We start from the raw sequence: 20,816 nt of genomic DNA, 5'->3' as shown, positions 1-20,816 counted from the left end.
TTTGTTCAGTTGTTTGGAATTCCTGGGCTGTTAATTCCAGCTTTCGTGCCATATTTGGCTATCATTCTCATGCTTGCAGTTTCTTCAAACTATGTCTTTTACTTTTTAGTATGCCTTGTAGTTTTTTCCTAATAGCCTATCATGATGTACTAGGTAAATGGAACTGTATTAAATAGACCTTTAGTAATGTGGCGGTGAGATGTTGGGGCAGTGCAGTGTTCTGCAGTTCTACGGTCATGTCTTCTTTTAAAAGTGAGCCTGTGCCCTGGACTGTGAATATCACAAGTGCTTCTCAGTTTGCTCTTCCCCTTGGGTGGGACAGTATAACTAGAGGTAGCCGGAGTCGCTTGTTTCCTTTCCTTGAGGTCAACTGGGCTCTGATAATATCCCAGAAGACTTGGATCTGGTAAAGCACTTTCTTTTGAGGTCAGGCCTTGTTAAGAAGAACAGAGTGCTCTGATGTATTGCAAATGTTTACTTTCTCCCCTCTGCCTGCAGAAGGGCAAGGGGATTTTTCTGATTGTCCCTTTGAATACCGGGTAGAACCCTTGGAGCTGAAATTCATTTAGGTGTGAGGCCCATCCTATGTCTTGGTCCCCCTGGAGTTTTTAAATTAAAAAAAAAATTTTTTTTTAATGTTTATTTATTTTTGGGAGAACACAAGCAGGGGAGGGGCAGAGAGAGAGGGGGGGAGGCACAGAATCCGAAACAGGTTCCAGGCTCTGAGCTGTCAGCATAGAGCCCTACATGGGGCTCAAACCATGAACCGTGAGATTGTGACCTGAGCCGAAGTCAGACGCCCAACGTGAGCCACCCAGGTGCTCCCCCCTCCCCCCCCCCCCCGGAGTTTTAACACTCAGACTCTTCCCTCCTGAGTTTCTAGTGACTTGCCAGTTATATAGTTTGGGTTTTCCTATCCCTGCACTGGTTCTAGCAGAGTGTCTTTCTGTGGTTCTTGTGGAGATTTCTGCTCTGGTGAGTTGTGGTTCTCGGTGTCCAGCCTATCTGTCAACAGTTTGGGAGCAGCAGTTAGTCCTTTAAGCTCACTTCTCTGATGGAGCTTCTAGGAAGCATTGATTTTTCAGTCTGGTCAGCTTTTTATTTGTTGTTAGATGGAGGTGGAGTGATGACTTCCAAGCTCCTCACCTGTAAACCTGGAAACTGGAATTCTCCCTTTATCCGTCTTTGCTTCCCCAAAGAACTTAACCCATTGCCTGTTTTATCTTCTAACATGCTCTTTCGTTTTTCTTCCTGGGTGCTCTTGCTGAGGTTGCCGCGAGTTCTTCGTTTCCTGGGTATCTATACCTGAACTCATACTGTCTCTTCCTCTCTAAACCGAATCCTTTTTAGTAAGGCCCCTTCACTAAGCTGAATTTGCGCTGATAGCAAATTAGCTACTATTAAGGTACCATTCTATTTAGTCACATTTTTTTCTTTTGAAAGATCATTTTACATTGCCTTAGATGTGAAGAATTTAGTTAATGCCAATTTCCTGCTTAAATCCTTAGGATTTATTACAATGAATTGCACTGAAATTGCCTCATTACTTTGTTAGCTCCTTAAGGTCAAGAACCTTTCCTTGTATATTCTTTTCTTAGTGCTTGCCATGAAATGCGTGTTATTTGTGAGATGATCGACATCATGTATAGAGTTAGGATGTAGAAATCCCTATTTGATAACCTAGGTGTATATTTTTTTTATAAAAAACATTAAAAAACATTTTTTTTAAGAGGGAGAGAGCTCAAGCAGGAGAGAGTGCTGGAGGGAGAGAGAGGAGAGAGAGAACCTTCAGCAGGCTGCATGGAGCCTGGCGCAGGACTAGATCCCACGACCCTAGTATCATGACCTGAGGCAAAATCAAGAGTCCAATGTTCGTATGACTGAGCCAAACAGGCTTAAAATGTTTATATATCTTATTTCAAAATTTATATTTCAGAACATTAGACATAGGGATATCTGACATATTTAGACAGTATCCATTCCAGGTCTTACATGGAATTGTGATATCCTAGGGACTCATGATTACTATTATTTGATATTTTTCCCTCTCCTAAAAATGCTGTTTCATCACATTTGCAAGTATGCTCAGGTAGAGTAGAAGTGTTAGAATTTTGAAATTATAGTGATAATATTTTAGATGATGGAAATATTCTAGGACTTAAGTCAGATTTTGTTAGAAGTCAAATTACTATATTATTAATATAGCCTAACTAATTTATTATGTTGCATTTGTTTTTTTTCAGACTGTTCTCTCTGTATAAGAAAATTTCTATCATATAAAACACAATGTCCAACTTGTTGTGTGGTAAGTTTTCCTTTCCTGTTTTTTCTTGGAAACTTAATCGGTACAAATATTTCTGTGTGACATACACACAAAAGCCCACGGGAAAAGGTATAATTATTCAGTTAGGCTACATAAAAGACATTTTCAGAAAGACCTCTAAAATACATCTATGGATGCTGGGAGAACTGGACAGCAACATGCAGAAGGATGAAACTAGACCACTTTCTTACACCATTCACAAAAAAAACTCAAAATGGATAAAGGACCTGAATGTGAGACAGGAAACCATCAAAACCCTAGAGGAGAAAGCAGGAAAAAACCTCCCTGACCTTAGCTACAGCAGTTTCTTACTTAACACATCCTCAAGGGCAAGGGAATTAAAAGCAAAAATGAACTATTGGGACCTCATGAAGATAAAATGCTTCTGCACAGCAAAGGAAACAACCAACAAAACTAAAAGGCAACAATGGAATGGGAAAAGATATTTGCAAATGACATATCAGACAGAGGGCTAGTATCCAAAGTCTATAAAGAGCTCACCAAACTCCACACCCAAAAAACAAATAATCCAGTGAAGAAATGGGCAGAAAACATGAATAGACACTTCTCTAAAGAAGACATCCAGATGGCCAACAGGCACATGAAAAGATGCTCAATGTTGCTCCTCATCAGGGAAATACAAATCAAAACCACACTCAGATATCACCTCATGCCAGTCAGAGTGGCTAAAACAAACAACTCAGGAGACTATAGATGCTGGAGAGGATGTGGAGAAACGGGAACCCTCTTGCACTGTTGGTGGGAATGCAAACTTGTGCAGGCACTCTGGAAAACAGTGTGGAGGTTCCTCAAAAAATTAAAAATAGACCTACCCTATGACCCAGCAGTAGCACTGCTAGGAATTTACCCAAGGGATACAGGAGTACTGATGCATAGGGGCACTTGTACCCCAATGTTTATAGCAGCACTCTCAACAATAGCCAAAGTATGGAAAGAGCCTAAATGTCCATCAACTGACGAAAGGATAAAGAAATTGTGGTTTATATACACAATGGAATATTACGTGGCAATGAGAAAGAATGAAATATGGCCTTTTGTAGCAATGTGGATGGAACTGGAGAGTGTTACGTTAGGTGAAATAAGTCATACAGAGAAAGACAGATACCATATGTTTTCACTCTTATGTGGATCCTGAGAAACTTAACAGAAGTCTATGGGGGAGGGGAAGGAAAAAAAAAAGGCTAGAGAGGGAGAAAGCCAAACTCTTAAAAACTGAGGACAAACTGAGGGTTGATGGGGGGTGGGAGGGAGGGGAGGGTGGGTGATGGGTATTGAGGAGAGCCTCTTTTGGGATGAGCACTGGGTGTTGTATGGAAACCAATTTGACATTAAATTTCATATTAAAAAAAATACATATATGGAGAAATGGGCTTTGTTCAATTTTTCTTAAAGATTTCTGATAACTTAAATGTATTTTTGGAAGTCGAAACTGATTTTAAGATGAGGAGGTAGCACTCTTTAAATCTCGTGACCTATGTTTTTGTGGCTTCTCATGTTTTGTAATTTTTCACCTTGAGCTGAAGGTCTGATGGAAGGATTATTCATTTGTATAGGATTAGGGTTTAGTATTTGTGTGGAGGGAAGAGATTCATGACCATTGGGCTGAACCTGGCCTGACTGGTCCCTTACCTCTTTCCCAAACCAGACCTTCAGGGGAAACAGTAGGAAATTTGTTGTTAGAGTTTGTGAAACCTTTCAGGTAGGTGCAAAGGTAGGTAAAAAGGTCAAGTAAACATAAGTAGGAAGAAAGAAAGAAGAAGAGACAGTGAGGTCTAATAAGAAGGACTCTGGGCCTGATTGAAGGGTTTGGCTTCTACCTTGGCACCTCTGTTAGGTACATGGTGTTAGGTCACTGAACTCTCAGCTGTTTCCCTACGTAAAAAATGGTGCAGTTTGGCTCCCAAGTTTAATCTCTTTGCAACTTGCTATTGTCAAGATGGTATCATCAGGGAGATAAGCTGCATACCGTTCATGCTAAATAACTACAAGATCTGTAGTTTTCCTGTTGCATTCCTGAACACCAATCTTGTTTTTAAATCCTCTTTGAACACCTAATGCTGCTCCCCGTGTAGTCACTTAAAAAGAGCATCTCTGTTCTGCTTTTTAGGGGAAATTCTTGGGATGGCATTTTGAATAAGGATTCTTGCTCATATTAGGTTTTATCTTAGTACAGAGCATATACGATTTTACTAGAGGCTGTGGAGATCTTTTATCAGACTTCCAGTCAGCAGATGCTGATTCACTGTTTTAAAATTCCATATTAGTATGAGATAAATGAACTTTATTTTGAGGCTTTCCTGGAAGACTTAGTGGGATGGGGAGTCTCGGGAGGATAGGTCATGCATTTTCAAAACAAGATTATGACAAGTTATTTTATTGTTTGTGACCTTTTTCCATCTGCTGTTTTTCCTTTCTAGACAGTCACAGAGCCGGATCTAAAAAATAACCGCGTATTAGATGAACTGGTAAAAAGCTTGAATTTTGCACGGTATGATTTAATTTTGTGACTAACCCCTAACTGCTCTGGCCTTTGATATGAGTTCCCTCTTTACTTTGTGCACTTTTGGGGATTAGGGAATGCAGGGTTGCATATTTTGGAGTAAAAGAAGGGAAGCGACAACAGTCATTAATCACTCATGGACAGTCTAATGGTAATAATATTTTCTTCCTTTACTTAACAGAAAGTCTCCTGTCATGAAAAACAGAAGTTAAAAATGCAGATTTGAGTACTTACTTTTGGGTATTACAAAGATACCCAAAAGTATTTTATTTTTCCTGTCCTACCCCTAGAATCATCCATTTTCCCAAGGAGCCCTGGTTCCTTTTATTGGAGAATGGTATTTAGAATCAGGATCTGGAGCTAGGTATGGTCACTGTTCCTGAGATGTCATTGCTTCTAAGCCCTCTCATTGGACAGAGCTGGGTAGCATATGCACGTATACATATGTGTGTACTAACCCATGTATACATGTGTATCTATAATCGTTTCTGTGTCTGTTATATATTAACCCATTAATTCTTAATCTGATTTATTCAGCATGTATGAGATGGTGTGCTGTGTGAAATAGGTAATTGTTGGTACTTTATACAGCTCAGAAATGTAGCTTTACTTCTTAGCTGTCAGATGTATGATGGTGAAAGTGAGTTTTGTCACCCCAAAGGGTTATTAAAAGGCATATTTTACCAAACAGTATCTTGAAATTCAATTTTTAGTTTTGATCATGCAAGTCAATCAGAAATTTTCATTACGGACACACGACTTCTTAGCTGTTGGGACAGTTTTGATGGTACATTACATTCATTCTAAAAATGTAGAGAGATTTCTTCCAATAGAATTGCACATTTATTTCATTGAGTTGTGTCCTGAGAATTACAAGATTTAGTACTCTGAACTCGCCTAATATTACTTTCTAGAAATTGGCTTGGTTAGTCATTTCCGTAAAAAAGTCATAAAATGGTGATATTTCCTAGATTAAGAAACTCTGAGATTCTCTGATTCTCATAATTACAGTGTGGTGTTTTTCTTATTTTAAAGTCTTTCACCAGTTAGATTTTGAAGTCCATGAAAAAGGGTGGAGCCATGTCTTTAGAAAGGAATTTATTAGCTGTTTGATTTTCCCTGAGACAGTAAAATTATACCTCGAGGCTTATTTTTTTTTTTAGCTGGTTCTGAAAGCATAATAATTTCACTGCTAGGAGAAAGGGAGTGTCACAAAGTAAGTGTCTGTTTGTTGAAGGGAAGTGATCGGTGTCTTTGGGTTCGTGGACCTTTGGTAACTGAAAGGGAGGCCTTGGTATAATTGAACTCTCCCCTTTCCCGCTTCCTCCCAAAAGGAATAGGCTTTTTAATTATTCATTATAGTGGGTGTGGTGAGAAGCATTCTTTGTGGATTTGGGATGGATTTTATCATTTGTTTCTCCCTGTTTGCCTTGAAATTACCTTATGATGAACATTTCTTGGACATTTGTCATATCTAATGTGCTGTGGTACTTCATTTGCAAAAGTAGTAGAGATGAAATTCAAGCTAATCACTTCCAGTACTTGTTTGATATCTGGTTTAAGATTGATGAGGGAAGTCAGGCAACAACAGATGTTGGCGAGGATGTGGAGAAAGAGGATCTCTTTTGCATTGTTGGTGGCAATGCACTCTGGAAAACATTATGGAGGTTCCTCAAAAAACTAAAAATAGAACTACCCTATGACCCAGCAATTGCACTGCTAGGCATTTATCCACAGGATACAGGTGTGCTGTTTCGAGGGGACACATGCACCCCCATGTTTATAACAGCACTATCAACAATAGCCAAAGTATGGAAAGAGTGCAAATATCCATCGATGGATGAATGGATAAAGAAGATGTGGTATATATATACAATGGAGTGTTACTCGTCAATCAAAAGAATGAAATCTTGCCATTTGCAACTATGTGGATGGAACTGGAGGGTATTATGCTAAGTGAAATTAGTCAGAGGAAGACAAAAATCATATGACTTCTCTCATATGAGGACTTTAAGAGACAAAACAGATGAACATGAGGGAAGGGAAATAAAAATAAGATAAAAACAGGGAGGGGGACAAAACAGAAGAGATTCAAATATGGAGAACAAACTGAGGGTTGCCGGAGGCGTTGTGAGGGGGGGGATGGGCTAAATGGGTAAGGGGCATTAAGGAATCTACTCCTGAAATCATTGTTGCACTATATGGTAACTAATTTGGATGTAAATTTTAAAAAATAAAAAATAAAATTAAAAAAAAAGATTGATGAGGGAAGAAGTTAATCTTCTAAGGTATTTGTATTGTTTGTATATTTTTTTTCTTTCTCATTGGTCAGTGCCATTTTAAGACATAATGGTTTAAAATTTTTTAATGTTCTAAATTGAAATAAAAGAGTGTTGGAAATAGTTCCAGAGGTTTTCAGACAAAATACTGACATTCACAGCTTACATTTTCTTCTAACTCTAGCCATTTATTTCAAAGAACATGAGTATTTTTCTTGACTCAGTTTTATTTAAAATAATGTGCTTAAAAATGTGTTGAACAAAATTTAATCAGAATATTTTTGTCTAAGTGGAGCATCATTCTTGACCTAAGTAAGAAAATACTGTTTCAGTATTTTTGTGTAGCAGCCAGTCTACATCTGTATCATTTTTACAAACTGAGAGTGTAAAGCATCATTTACTACTTTGGTTTATCCTATCCCCATCAAGGTACTTTTTCTCCAGGTACTTACTCCATGTTTAAGAATTCAGACATTTTAGATGATAATTGTAATAGATCATTCCTTAGCATCTTAGGAGAGTGTGTAGAATATAATTTTGATTTTTTTCTTACAGTATAGTTTAAAGCATACTGACTTTGGATTTAGGCAGAACTGGGTTCTCTAGCTGTGATCTGTGATCAAAATATTAAACTTCTTTGGCCTCTGTTCCACATCTGAAAAGTGGTAATAATATTATTGACACTTTTAGGGATTGTTGTAAGGGTTGGAAATGAAGAGTTCTACTAGAAGATACCCAGCATAATACCTGGAGCAAAGGAACCTAAAAAAAGATTTCTGTCATTATTATCATATATATTTTACGCATGTTTGTATCATCTTCCCTTATATTATATATTGATGCCCTAAGGTGCTAATAAGAATTTGTTCTTTGGTGGGCCTCTGCCTGTTTCACCAAATGGTCCTAGACTGCTGTTACATGTTTTAGATCAGAACAGCATTTGTGGGGACTTTTGCTAGATGATGAAGTCCATGGACTTGATCCCATGGGTTTCAGGACTGCCCTGAGTTTCTCTTTGGTGTCTACCCAGAGACCTGTTTTGCTTCTTGATTCTTGGCCACATTCTGAAGAGGTAGAGTTCTTGTATAGTTAACAAATGGGCAAGATTGTCCTGTACTTGATGGAGTCACAATTATTCTGAAAGTCCATACTTCACCCCAAAAAATCTGAGTATCTATGATAAGTGCTGTTAGGTATTATAATACCAACTGACTTTAAATTAAATTTATAGGAATGGTGGAAATGAAAGAGAAAATTACCAATTCAGTTTAAGTATCCTTTTTAGAATTAATATTTTCACATGGCCCCTATTAAGCTGTGTGAATTGTAGCAGTCTAGTGGTTTTAAATCCCATGTGTCCATTCATGGCTTCCAAATTTACATCTTCAAGTAGATATCACCCCAAAACTTCAGGCTACCATATCCCTCTGCTTACCTCATATCTCTGTTTGAACCTCTTAAAAGCAACTCTCAACTCTCTGGGCTGCCCGCCATCCCCCACTCCAAATCTCCTGCCCCCACAGTCTTTCTTCCCTCATTAAATGGCAGCTCTGTCTTTTCATTTGCCCAGGCCCCAAACCCTGGAGTCCTCCTTGACCCTGCTCTTTCACACTTAACTCTGTCATTCCATCAGTTAATCCTCCTGGCCCTGTTATTAACATGTTTCCTGAATCTGACAGCTTTTCATCACTGTGCCAGCATTATCCTGGCAAGCCAGCGTCAGCCTGTATTACTTTGATCACTTCTAGTGGTCTCCTATTCCTGCTTTTGCCCTCTGATAGTCCTTCTGAGGCCAGCAACCAGTGTCACTTTAAAACAAAAAGTCACAGGGGTGTCTGGGTGGCTCAGTCGGTTAAGCATCCGACTTCATTCCAGGTCACGATCTCACAGTTCACGAGTTCGAGCCCCGCGTCAGACTCTGTGCTGATGCCTCAGAGCCTGGAGCCTGCTTCAGATTCTGTGTCTCCCTCTCGCTCTGCCCCTCCCCTGCTCGTGCTCACACTCTGTCTCTGTCAAAAATAAATAAATAAATAAAAAAAGTCAGGTCGTACTTAATATCGTCTGGAGGGGGTGTCCCATCTCATTTGGAAGAGCAGCCTGAGTCCTGTCAGTGGCAATCCTCTGGTCCCTACAGAACAGGGTCTCTTGCCGACTTCATGTCCCACTTCTCTTTCCCTTGTTTATTCTGCTCCAGGCGCACTGGCCTTCCTGCTATTTCTCCAATGTGTCAATCATACTCTGACCCTAGAGCCTTTGTACTTACTGTTATTTCTAGGGGAAACACTGTTTCCCCAGAGAGCCACATGGGTTAGTCCTTCAGTTTCTTTGGGCTCTGTGTTTTCATAGGGCACCTTCTCAGTGAGGCTTTCTGTGACCATCCTGTAAAGAGTGCCAAGCTCTTCGCCTCCTCATGCACGGCTTCACTGGCTTTGTTTTTTTCCCATGGCACTTTCATATATGTTGTGTGCATTCTAGTATCTCTTCCCTTACTGTAGTGTAAGCTTCATGAGGACTGAGACGATTTTGTTCTCTGTTATATTTCCACTGCCGAAACTACCCCCTAAGTAGCGGGCACATGAAGAAGTTAATGAGTTTCAGTTTTGGCACGGGGTGTAATTTTATCATCGTGGTAGTGGAGCTGTACTGCTTGCTGCAGGTACAGTCATGCCTCATTTTACTGCACTTTGCTTTGCTGAACTTCCCAGGTGTTTAATTTTTTTACAAACTGAAGGTTTTTGGCCACCCTGCATTGAGCAGGTCTTATCAGTGCCATTTTTCCAACAGCATTTGCTCACTTCATGTCTCTGTGTCACATTTTGGTGATTCTTAAAATATTTTGAACTTTTTCATCATTATTTTATTTGTTGTGGTGATACTATGATAATTGTTTTGGGGTGTCACAAACTGCAGCCTTATACGACCATGAATTTAATTGATAAATGATACACGTGCACTGACTGTTCCACTCACAGGCCATTTCTCTGCCTCTCTCCCTCTCCTCGGGTCTCCCTATTCCCCGAGACACAACAGTATTTAAATTAGGCCAATTAATAACCCTGCAGGACATCTAAGTGTTCAAGGGAGAAGAAGAGTCACATGTCTCATTTTAAATCAAAAATAAGAAACGATTCAGCTTAGTGAGGAAGGCATGTTGAAAGCTGAGATAGGCTGGAAGCTAGCCCTCTTGTGCCAAATGGCCAAGTTCTTGAAGTGCTGCTTCAGTGAACACACAAATAGTAAGAAACAAACAACCTTATTGCTGATATGGAGAAGGTTTTAGTGGTCTGGGAATATGATCAAACTGGCCACAACATTCCCTTAAACCAAAGCCTGATCCAGAGCAAGGCCCTAACTCTTCACTTCTGTGAAGGCTGAGGGAGGTGAGGAAGCTGCAGAAGAAACGTCTGAAGCTAGTGGAGATTGGTTCACAAGGTTTAAGGAAAGAAGCTGTCTCCATTACATAAGAGTATAAGGTAAAGCAGCAAGTGCTGATGTAGAACCTGCAGTGAGTTATCCGGAAGTTCTAGCGGAGCTCGTTAATGAAGGCGACTATGCTAAACAATAGATTTTCAATGTGGATGAAACAGCTTTCTATTGGAAGAAGACGCCATCTAGAACTTTCATAACTAGAGAGAAGTCAGTGCCTGGGTTCAAAACCTCAAAGGACAGGCTGCCTCTCTTGTTGGGAGCTAATGCCGCTAGTGACTTGAGGGTGAAGCCAGTGTTCATTTAGCCTGTGGATTGTCCCAGGGCCCTTAAGAATTATGCTACATATACTCTGCCTGTGCTCTGTAAATGGAACCACAAAGCCTGGACGATAGCACATCTGTTTATAGCATGGTTTACTGAATAGTTTAAGCCCACCGTTGGGAACTGTTGCTCAAGAAAAAAAGATTCTTTGAAAATGTTACTGCTCATTGGCAGTGCACCTGGTTACCTATAGGGCTGTGATGGAGATGTACGAGATTAATGTTGTTTTCATACCTGCTCATGCAGCATCTATTCTGCAGCCCGTGGATCAAGGAGTGATTTCAACTTTCAAGTCTTCTTATTTAAGAAATACTTTTTGTAAGGCTGTAGCTGCTGTAGATAGTGATTGCTTTGATGGATCTGGGCAAAGTCTGTTGAAAACCTCCTGGAAAGGATTCACCATTTTAGATGCCATTAACAACATTCGTGATTCATTGGAAGAGGTCAAAAATACCAGCAGGAACAGGAGTTTGGGAGAAGCTGATCCCGACCCTCATGGATGACTTTGAGGGGTTCATGATTTCTGTGGAGGAAGTAACTGCAGATGTGGTGGAAACAGCAAGAGAACTAGAATCAGAAGTGGAGCCTGATGACTGAATTGATGTAATGTCGTGATAAAACATAAATGGATGATCAAAGCAAGTGGTTTCTTGAGATGGAATCTACTCCTGGTGGAGATGCTGTGAAGATTGTTGAAATTAAAAAAAAAGACTACTGCCATTCTGGGGCGTTTGATTTCCATGTAAATATTAGAATGAATATACTGTTTCCACCCCCAAAAAAGTTGCTTTTATTTTGATTGGCATTGCATTGAATCTATAAATAAATATGGGGAAAATGGGCATGTTAACCTTGTTGAGTTTTCTAGTGCATGTACCCAGGGTATTTCTTTATTTAGGCTTTTTAAAAATTTTCCGCAGCAAATTTGGTAGTTTTCAAGACATAAGTTTTACACATTTTTGTTAAATTTATTCCTAGGTATTTAATATTTTTGATGATATTTCAAGTGGTATTTATTTAAAAATTTTATTTTCCATTTGCTAATACATAGGCATGACATTAATTTTTGTTTAACAGATATTATGTCCAGGGATCTTGTAAAAATTCACTTACTCTAGTTGCTTGTAGAGTCTTTGGATTTTTTATAAACATAATCATGTCACTTGCAAATAAAGTTTTCTTTCCCATTTTGTGTGTGTGTGTGTGTGTGTGTGTGCCTTATCACAAAAGCTATGGCCTCCAGTATAATTTGAATAGAGATGGTGGCAGTAGACATCCTTGTCTGGTTTTCACTCTCAGGGGAAGATGTTCAAGCTGTAATAGTAGCTATAGTTTTTTTGAAAGTATCTTTTTTCAGATTAAGAAAGTTTCCTTCTGCTCCTAGCTTTCTAAGTGTTTTTGTTATGAATGGGTATTGGATTTTATCAAATGCTTTTTCTACATTTATTGTAATGATTGTATAATTTTTCTCCTTAAATTTGCTAATGTGGTGAATTACATTAATTTTTCAAATAACAAACCAACCTTGTATTCCTGAAATAAGTCTCATTTGGTCATGATGCATTATATGTTTTTATTTATCTCTAGATTTTATTTGTTAATGTTTCATTTATGATTTTTGTGTTTATATTTATGAGATATTATTGGATTATAATTTTATTTTCCTACAATGTGCTTGTCAGATTTTGTTATCAAGGTTATGCTGGCTTTAATATGAATTGGGAAACATTCTTTTTTTATTTTCTGGATAACTTTGTGTACCATTGATATTATTTCTTCTATAAATATTTGGTAGAATTCACCAGCAAAACTGTCTGGGCTTGGGGTTTTCTTTGTAAGAGGGCTCATTATTTGTCATTACAAAAAAATTTGTAATATTTTTTATTTGTTAATTACATCACTTTGATTAATTGGATTGGTTCACATCTTCTGTATTCTTACTGATTTTTGTCCATTTTGTTAGTTAGAAAGGTATGTTTAGATTTATACACACTGTTATTTAAACCAACCATTATTGTGAATGGACTGTTTCTCCTTTTAGTTTGTTCAGTTTTTGCTTTATACATTTTGAAGCTATACTACTAAGTGAATATAATTTATGATTTTTTATTTTTGAGAGAGAGAGTGAGAGAGCATGCACACTAGTGGGGAAGTGGCAGAGAGAGAAGGGGACAGAGGGCCCAAAACAGGTTCCATGTTGTCAGCACAGAACCTGACACATGGCTCGAACTCATGACCCTCGAGATCCTGACCTGAGTTGAAACCAAGAGTCGGCTGCTTAACTGGTTAAGCCATTCGGGAGCCCCTATAATTTATGATATTTATGCTTTGAATTAAATTGACCATTTTGTCAAAATGAGATGTCCCTCTTTATCTCTCATGATACTTTTTGCCTTAATGTTGTCTGTTGTTAATGTTACCATATCAGCTTTCTTTTCATTAATATTTTCCTGGTACTTCTCTTCCTATCCTTTTATTTGCAACCTTCCTGGGTCTTTATATTTAAAGTATTTTTTCAAACAGTGTATAGCTGTATCTTATTTTTAATCTAGTCTGACCATCTTTGTCTTTCAGAGTATTTACCCATTACGTTTAATGTGATTACAGTTTAGCATGTTACCTTTGTTTTCTTTCTCCATTTGTTTCTTTGTAAAAAAAATTATTTATTTCTGCCCATTCTTTATGATATTAAAAGTATTTTTATTGTTTCCTTTGTTAGTTTTTACATTATATCTCTTAGTGTCACTCTTTTAAGTCCTTACTGAAGAAATGACAAAATATGTCCTAATAACAGTGTACCATAAATTAGTATTTTAATCATGTCCTGAACAGTGCAAGAACTTTACAGTATTTTTATATTATTTCTCTTTTTTAAAACTATGTTTTTGTATGTATTTTACTTCCATGTTTGCTGTAAATCCCACAAGACATTGTTAGTGTTGTTGAAAACAGTTTTGTTTTGACCCACATATTTACCTTTTGTGGAGCTGCTGATTGTTTTTTTTTTTAATTTTTTTTTTAACATTTATTTATTTTTGAGAGAAGAGGCAGAGTGTGAGCAGGGGAGGGGCAGAGAGAGAGAGGGAGACACAGATCTGAAGCAGGCTCCAGGCTCTGAGCTGTCAGCACAGAGCCCGATGCATGGCTCGAACTCAGAGACTGCGAGATTATGACCTGATCCGAAGTCAGACACCTAACCGACTGAGCCACCCAGACGCCCCTGGAGCTGCTGATTCTTACTGACATTTTTGTACCTCCCTCTAGAATCATTTTCCTTAAGCTGAAGAACATTTCTGTACTACCTCCTTGTCTGCCAGTGAGGAATTCTCTTAGCTTTTCTTAGCTTGAGAATGTATTTTGCTTTTACTTCAGAACACAATTTTCCTTTAAAAAATGTTTATTTCTTTATTTTGAGAGAGAAAGAGAGAGAGTGAGCAAGGAAGGGGCAGAGAAAGAGGGAAAGAGAGAATCCCAAGCTGTGCTGATGGTGCAAAGCCCGATGTGGGGCTCGAGCTCATGAACCATGAGATCGTGACCTGAGCTGAAATCAGGAGTTGGATGTTTAACCAACTAAGCCACTCGGGGACCCCTAGAACACTTAAAAAAAAATTTTTTTTTACCTTTATTTTATTATTGTGGGACAGAGCATGAGCATGGGAGGGGCAGAGAGAGGAGGAGACACAGAATCTGAAGCAGGCTTCAGGCTCCGAGCTGTTAGCACAGAGCCCGACACGGGACTTGAACCCACCGACTGCGAGATCATGACCTGAGCCGAAATTGGACGCCCAACCCACTGAGCCACCCAGGCGCCACCCCACCCTCTCCCCCGGAACACTATTTTTAATGGAAATGGAATTCTTGGTAGTTTTGCTTTCTTTCTGTACTTTAAAGATGTCATGATGTCATAATATTATCTTTTGGCTTTCATTGTGAAGTCAGTGCTGTTTTTATTATTTATTGGAGCAGTGGTTCTCAATGGGGAGTGATTTTACCTTCACTTCACCCTCTCTTCCAGGGGGACATTTGGTAATGTCTGGATATGTTTTGGTTGTCTCAACCTGGGGTGGGGTATATGCTGCTGACATTGCTACAATGCACAGAACAGTTCTTCACAACAAAAAATGATTTGATTGACAGTGTCCTAAGTGCCAAGGTTAGGAAACTGCTTTAGAGGGAACGTGTCTTATTTTTTTTCTGATTGTTTACAAGATTTTCTCTTTCTTATTTTTTAACAGTTTGATTAATATATGCCCAGGTTTTATTTTCTTTGTTTTATCCTTTTGGGGATGAATTTTAATTCCCTCTAACACTACACTATCTTTTTACTCATTTGTGTGTTTTTTCATCGTTTTTCTTTAATATATTCATTGTAGTTATCTTGAAGTCTTTATAATGCTACTCTTTGGACCACTTCTGGATCTGCTTCCATTGACTATTTTATCTTTTGATTATATGTGTTTTGAACATTGTTGATGAAATGTTATAGAGGCTGCGAATTATCCTCCTTTGAAAGATGTTGGGTTCTGTTCTGGTTCCAGTTCTTCACTTTTATTCTGCCGGGGCCTTGTTTAGTTCTTTGTTGGATTTGGCCTACTTCAGTTTTATTTATTTTTCCTAAGGTGTGGCCTTTGTGGGGTTTCAACTGAATGTCTAGGATCTTTATAAGATCTCTGCAATTGGGGCTCAAATTCCAACAACTTGTCAGCAGCTTTGGGAATCTCAGTTTCCCAGCATCTGCTTCCTAATAGGTCGCCTTGTGCTTTTTGTCTTATGCTTTTGCAGCCATGGAGATGATCAGGAATGGATGAGAATTTCTATGCAGATTTTTGGTGTTCTCTTTCTGTGGCTACCCACTGTCCACCACCCTGTCCCTCCAATTCTAGCCATCTTTGCCCAGAACTCTGATCTCTGTTTCCACTCCCAGAAGATGCTTCCAGGGAAGTTCTTGGGGGCAGTGGTGGATCACCTCATGTTTTTCTTCTCTTTCATTGACTGCAGGCTTGTGTTGACTATAGTTCATGCTATAAACAGTTGTTTTATATGTTTTGTCCAGATTCTAAAGTTATGTATGGTTAGAGAGTAAGTCTTATACCAGGTATTCTCCAAGGCTAGATTCTGAAGTATCTCTTTTCCTTTATAAAAGATTAACTGCATTAAAATATTTATTTATGTATGTATGTATGTGTGCGTGTGCATGAGTGGGGGAGGGGCAGAGAGGGAGGGAGAGAGAAAATCCCAAGCAGGCTCCGTGCTGCCAGCCCCGAGCCTGATGCGGAGCTCAATCCCACAGACTGTGAGATTAGGACCTGAGTCAAAACCAAGAGTCAGATGTCTAACACCCTGAACCCCCCAAGTGCCCCAAAGATTAACTGCTTTTTAAATCAGGTTTATTGCTTTGAAGAAATGCTGGTTTGGTTGTCATTATGGAATAAGTTCTGTATTTCACGGAAGCAAGTGTTAATTGGGAAAACGGGTTATGTCAGTTAACTTACTAAGTATAACTTGACGTCTTAGTTACCTATTGTGTTTTTGGTGCTTCAAGGAATCAATTGCTGCAGTTTGCCTTAGAGTCACCACCCATATCTCCTGCTTCCTCCTCTTCAAAGAACCTTGCTGCCAAAGTACACACTCCGGTGGCCTTCAGACATTCTTTAAAGCAAGGAAGCAAATTAATGGAGAATTTCTTGATTAGAGAAACTGGTGGTTCTACATCAGAGTTGTCGATAAAAGAGAATGAAAGCAAAGTCATCCCTCAAAAAGAGGTGAGCACTTCTTCAAAGACCAAAGAGGCACCTTCTGTAGAAAAGACAGCTCCACGTTCCTTAGTGGCTAATGTTCCTGAGACACCCTCTACGTCAACTTTGAAACAGGCTGCCAAAGGTAGGAAATTATTTTCATATATGTGTTTTCTTACTTAATGGAAATCTTTTCATCCCACATGACATAAGAATAAATCAGCATCTTGAGGGGGGAAGGAATGGGAAAGGGCAAACCAGATTTCACATTTTAACATTCTCAGAAATTGATGTAGGCAGTGCTGCAAGATATTTTTGTACTCTTTCTCTCTCATAGAATGGGAATTGAGGCTGATTGCTGGAAAAATGAAGCAGTTTTAATTAGCTCATATTTTAACTATGGCAGTTGGTGTCTATTTTTCAGCTTTTAATTTCCCCCCTCATCTTTCATATCAATTCCATTTTAATCTTAAAGAGCTCCTTTTGTCTTATTATACCACTGCTTGAACACTTCCAAGCTGTTACGACTGGCGTTTATAGCCACAGACAATTTGACCCCTCATCTAGCTGTCTGATCTTATTTCTTATTTTTCCCTCTCAAAAATCCTTCTACACTAGCCCAGCTGATCTCCCCATTATTTCTTGAATATACCCAGAGATTGGAAAAACTACAAGCTGCAGGCCAAATTTGGCTTGACACCAATTTTTGTAAATAAAGGTTCACTGGAAAATATCCACCCCCCTTCTGTTTATGAAGCTTTCATGCTCATGAAAGAGTTTAGTAGTTGTAACAGAGACCATCTGGCCTACAGAGCCTACAATCTCTACTACCTGGTCCTTCACTAAAAATGTTTGCTGACCCTTGTTTTACCTTTCTAGACTTTATGCAGATCCTAACCGTTCTTCTGTTGTGTCAGATAATACTGGCCTCTCCCATCACCAAAGTGGCAGAGCACTTGCCTTCTGGACTATTTTGTGTACAGTTTGCTTTTTTGATGATGAATGGCTCGGTTTGTTTAACCTATTATTTCCATGTCTTTTCTTGCCTGTGAAGTTCAGAGCACCTTTTAGGCAGAAATTAGGTCTTAACACATCTTTAGTATGCCCACATCACATACAGTGCAGGGCAATGAGTGGTTATTAAACTTAGGTTGAAATTAGCATATTAGTACTCAAGAGTTTAAATTTTGTAAGGATAGGTGAATTTTAAGTGCATTTCCTGACAAATCTTTGATCATTGTATCAATTGACTGTTCTTGTTGTAGTGTTTTTAGCTAATAGTTAAAAGTCTGTCCTACCTCTATTGCCCTGAGGGGCCCTTCTTTTTCTCTTTTGCTTTTCTAAGTGCATGTTAAGGTTGGAATTCTATTTTTTTTTTTAAATTTTTTTCAACGTTTATTTATTTTTGGGACAGAGAGAGACAGAGCATGAACAGGGGAGGGGCAGAGAGAGAGGGAGACACAGAATCAGAAACAGGCTCCAGGCTCTGAGCCATCAGCCCAGAGCCCGACGCGGGGCTCGAACTCACAGACCGCGAGATCGTGACCTGGCTGAAGTCGGACGCTTAACCGACTGCGCCACCCAGGCGCCCCTGGAATTCTATTTTTTTATATTAATTGCTGAAAGATGTCAGGTTATATGTTATTTTTGCCCTTTCCATAAATAATAAAATCTTTCTTTCTCTTTTTAAAAAATACAGTGGATTGTCCTGTTTGTGGGGTTAATATTCCAGAAAATCACATTAATAAGCACTTAGACAGCTGTTTAACACGTGAGGAGAAGAAGGAAAGCCTCAGAAGGTAAGGAAGTTAAGTATAACCATTGACCTACTTTAGCAAGGTACTTCTTGTGCTTTGTGAACTATTCCACCAGCTCTTCCATTCTGTCTCCTTTGCTCTGAGGGTTATTTCCCATAAGCCATAAGAATCTGGTGACCTTGATGGAACTGGAGGGTATTATGCTAAGTGAAATTAGTCAGAGAAAGACAGAAATCATATGACTTCACTCATATGAGGACTTTAAGAGACAAAACAGATGAACATAAGGGAAGGGCAACAAAAATAATTTGGGAAGGGGAACAAAACAGAAGAGACTCATAAATATGGAGAGCAAACTGAGGGTTACAGGAGGGGTTGTGGGAGGGGGGATGAGCTAAATGGGTAAGGGGCACTAAGGAGTCTACTCCTGAAATCATTGTTGGACTATATGCTAACTAATTTGGATGTAAATTTAAAAAGATAAAAAAATAAAACAAGTTAATAATTAAAAAAAAAATCTGGTGACCTTCATTCTCCTTAGAAATGTTTCTTCTTGGGGCACTTGGCTGGTTCAATTGGTAGACCATGTGACTCTCAATCTCAGGGTTGTGAGCTCAGGCCCCATGTTGGGCATGGAGCCTGTTTGGAAAAAAGAAAGAAAGAAAGAAAAGAAATGTTTCTTCCTGAGGAATAAGTTTTGAGTATAGAAGCTGAGCATTTTCTCCTTGAATAGTGAGGAATCAGCATCGGTCCTTTTGTTTGGACTGCTCTTTTTCTAGATGCATCTGCCATATTTCTTCTAATACATTTAGTTACATCAATTTATCTAAGACCTGCTCATCCATATGTAATTAAGTTCAAGTTCCAACAGTGGTCCCACACCTTGTTGCATATTGTATGTTGTCCTGCCATTTGCTCTGTCTTGCAGTTTAGAAGCACTGCATATTGTATCTCTCTTAAGGAAGGATTCACTGCATCGGTGAGTGTATTGAAGGCTCTGAGAAGTTCTGTATCGAAGGTAGTTGTTGGAATTTGTGTAATCCAGCAATTACTACATTTATTTGACTGCAAAACCTTTTTGTCCTCATAACTCATATCTTGCAAAACTAGTGTTTGTGAAGGTACACTTAGGGAAGCATTGAGCTCTGTTTCTCTTTAGTTACATCCTGATCCTGGGGTCTGGTCACATAAGAGAGACTGTGACATTTGAAATATTTTATCCACAACACCCTGAGGGGCCGTTTTCTCGATAGGGGTGACAACCCTCCACCCGTTCCATGTAGAATCGTATCAGAATTGATTCAAAGAATACTCTTCCTTTTGATGCCTTCAGATTCTGAGGACCCTTAAATGCATTACTTTCACTAAATGATGAAAGAAGGGTCAGTGTTATCTTCATGTTTTGGGCATCATCTGTCAGTCTTCATATTTAAAAATTTCTTGATAGAAGTTGTTGATTCCTGCTGTTGCATTTCATTGTAAATGCCTATGAACAGCACAGTTTTCCATTCGAATTTCACAGGCATAAGTTTAATAACCTAGTCTTGCTAAGCCAAAATGTTTTAGATGCAGACTTAATGAACTGTCCCTCATAATGTGCATGTACAAACTCCTACAAAATGTTTTAGGTCTCGCTAACTGCTGTGATTTTTATTTAGCCGTGATCTTATCCTGTAGAGCCCCCTGGGTAATTTTCAGAAAACTGTAATCTGTTGAGAGTCTGCAAGTCTTTCTGCAGTTAAATAGTGATCTCTGGCTTTTAGACTTTATTGATAGAGCATAAAAGAAACAATTTAGCTAGGGAGTGGTGCTGTAGGTTTATAGAAAAATGTTTGATTGTTTTCACTCTCCATTTATTCAACTGTGCCATTTCTCTCAGTATAGTCTTTAGGCCATTTGCATCAGATTTACCCTGTGGAAGCTTATTAAAATAGACTTTAGGTCTCCACTTCAGAAGTGGGTGGTATGGAGATGTGACCAAGAATCTGCAATTTAATAAGCTCTCCTGGTAGTTCCAAGATTCGCTACAGTTTGGGTAGCATGGCCTTGAAGGCAAACTAGTTATATGTAAGTCCTTTGTGAAATCTTGTTTTTTGGATAAACCTTTTACTTTCAAGGGCTTATTAGTTTCTACCGGAGACTTTGGCATTTTCATTTGGAAATTATGGGAATTGTAATGACTACTTTGAATGCATATTTATTAAGTACCTAATTGCCATGGTGTTGAGCCAAGCAGTGTACTCAGAGTCAGATTATAATTGTATTAAATAGATTAAAACTCACTAAGGGTCCCTTTTATAAAATTGTCTCAAGTCATTGATACCCTTAGCTTGATTTCTATTCCATCTTAAGAAATAATGTTTATTAACTCCTTTTTTGGATGGAGCAGAAGAAAGTCATTTGATAGGGCTTTGTTATATTACATTGCAGCTTAGTGCTTGTCACTGTATT

General features: G+C 38.7%; 1 protein-coding gene across 2 annotated transcripts in view; it reads left to right on the top strand.

Annotated features, from left to right (window-relative positions):
• RAD18 (RAD18 E3 ubiquitin protein ligase) overlaps positions 1-20,816 on the top strand; it is a 115,547-nt gene that overhangs the window by 17,041 nt on the left and 77,690 nt on the right. For both annotated transcript variants that reach the window (XM_043587998.1, XM_043587999.1), the window contains exons 3-6: positions 2,244-2,305; positions 4,762-4,832; positions 16,416-16,753; positions 18,308-18,407. In XM_043587998.1, coding sequence (XP_043443933.1) covers positions 2,244-2,305; positions 4,762-4,832; positions 16,416-16,753; positions 18,308-18,407 — 571 coding nt within the window. The remainder of the gene's footprint in view (positions 1-2,243; positions 2,306-4,761; positions 4,833-16,415; positions 16,754-18,307; positions 18,408-20,816) is intronic.

Source organism: Prionailurus bengalensis, chromosome A2, assembly GCF_016509475.1.
Source record: "Prionailurus bengalensis isolate Pbe53 chromosome A2, Fcat_Pben_1.1_paternal_pri, whole genome shotgun sequence".
NCBI lineage: Eukaryota > Metazoa > Chordata > Mammalia > Carnivora > Felidae > Prionailurus > Prionailurus bengalensis.
The sequence above is the reverse complement of the archived record's forward strand: the minus strand, read 5'-3'. Positions and strand labels throughout refer to the sequence as shown.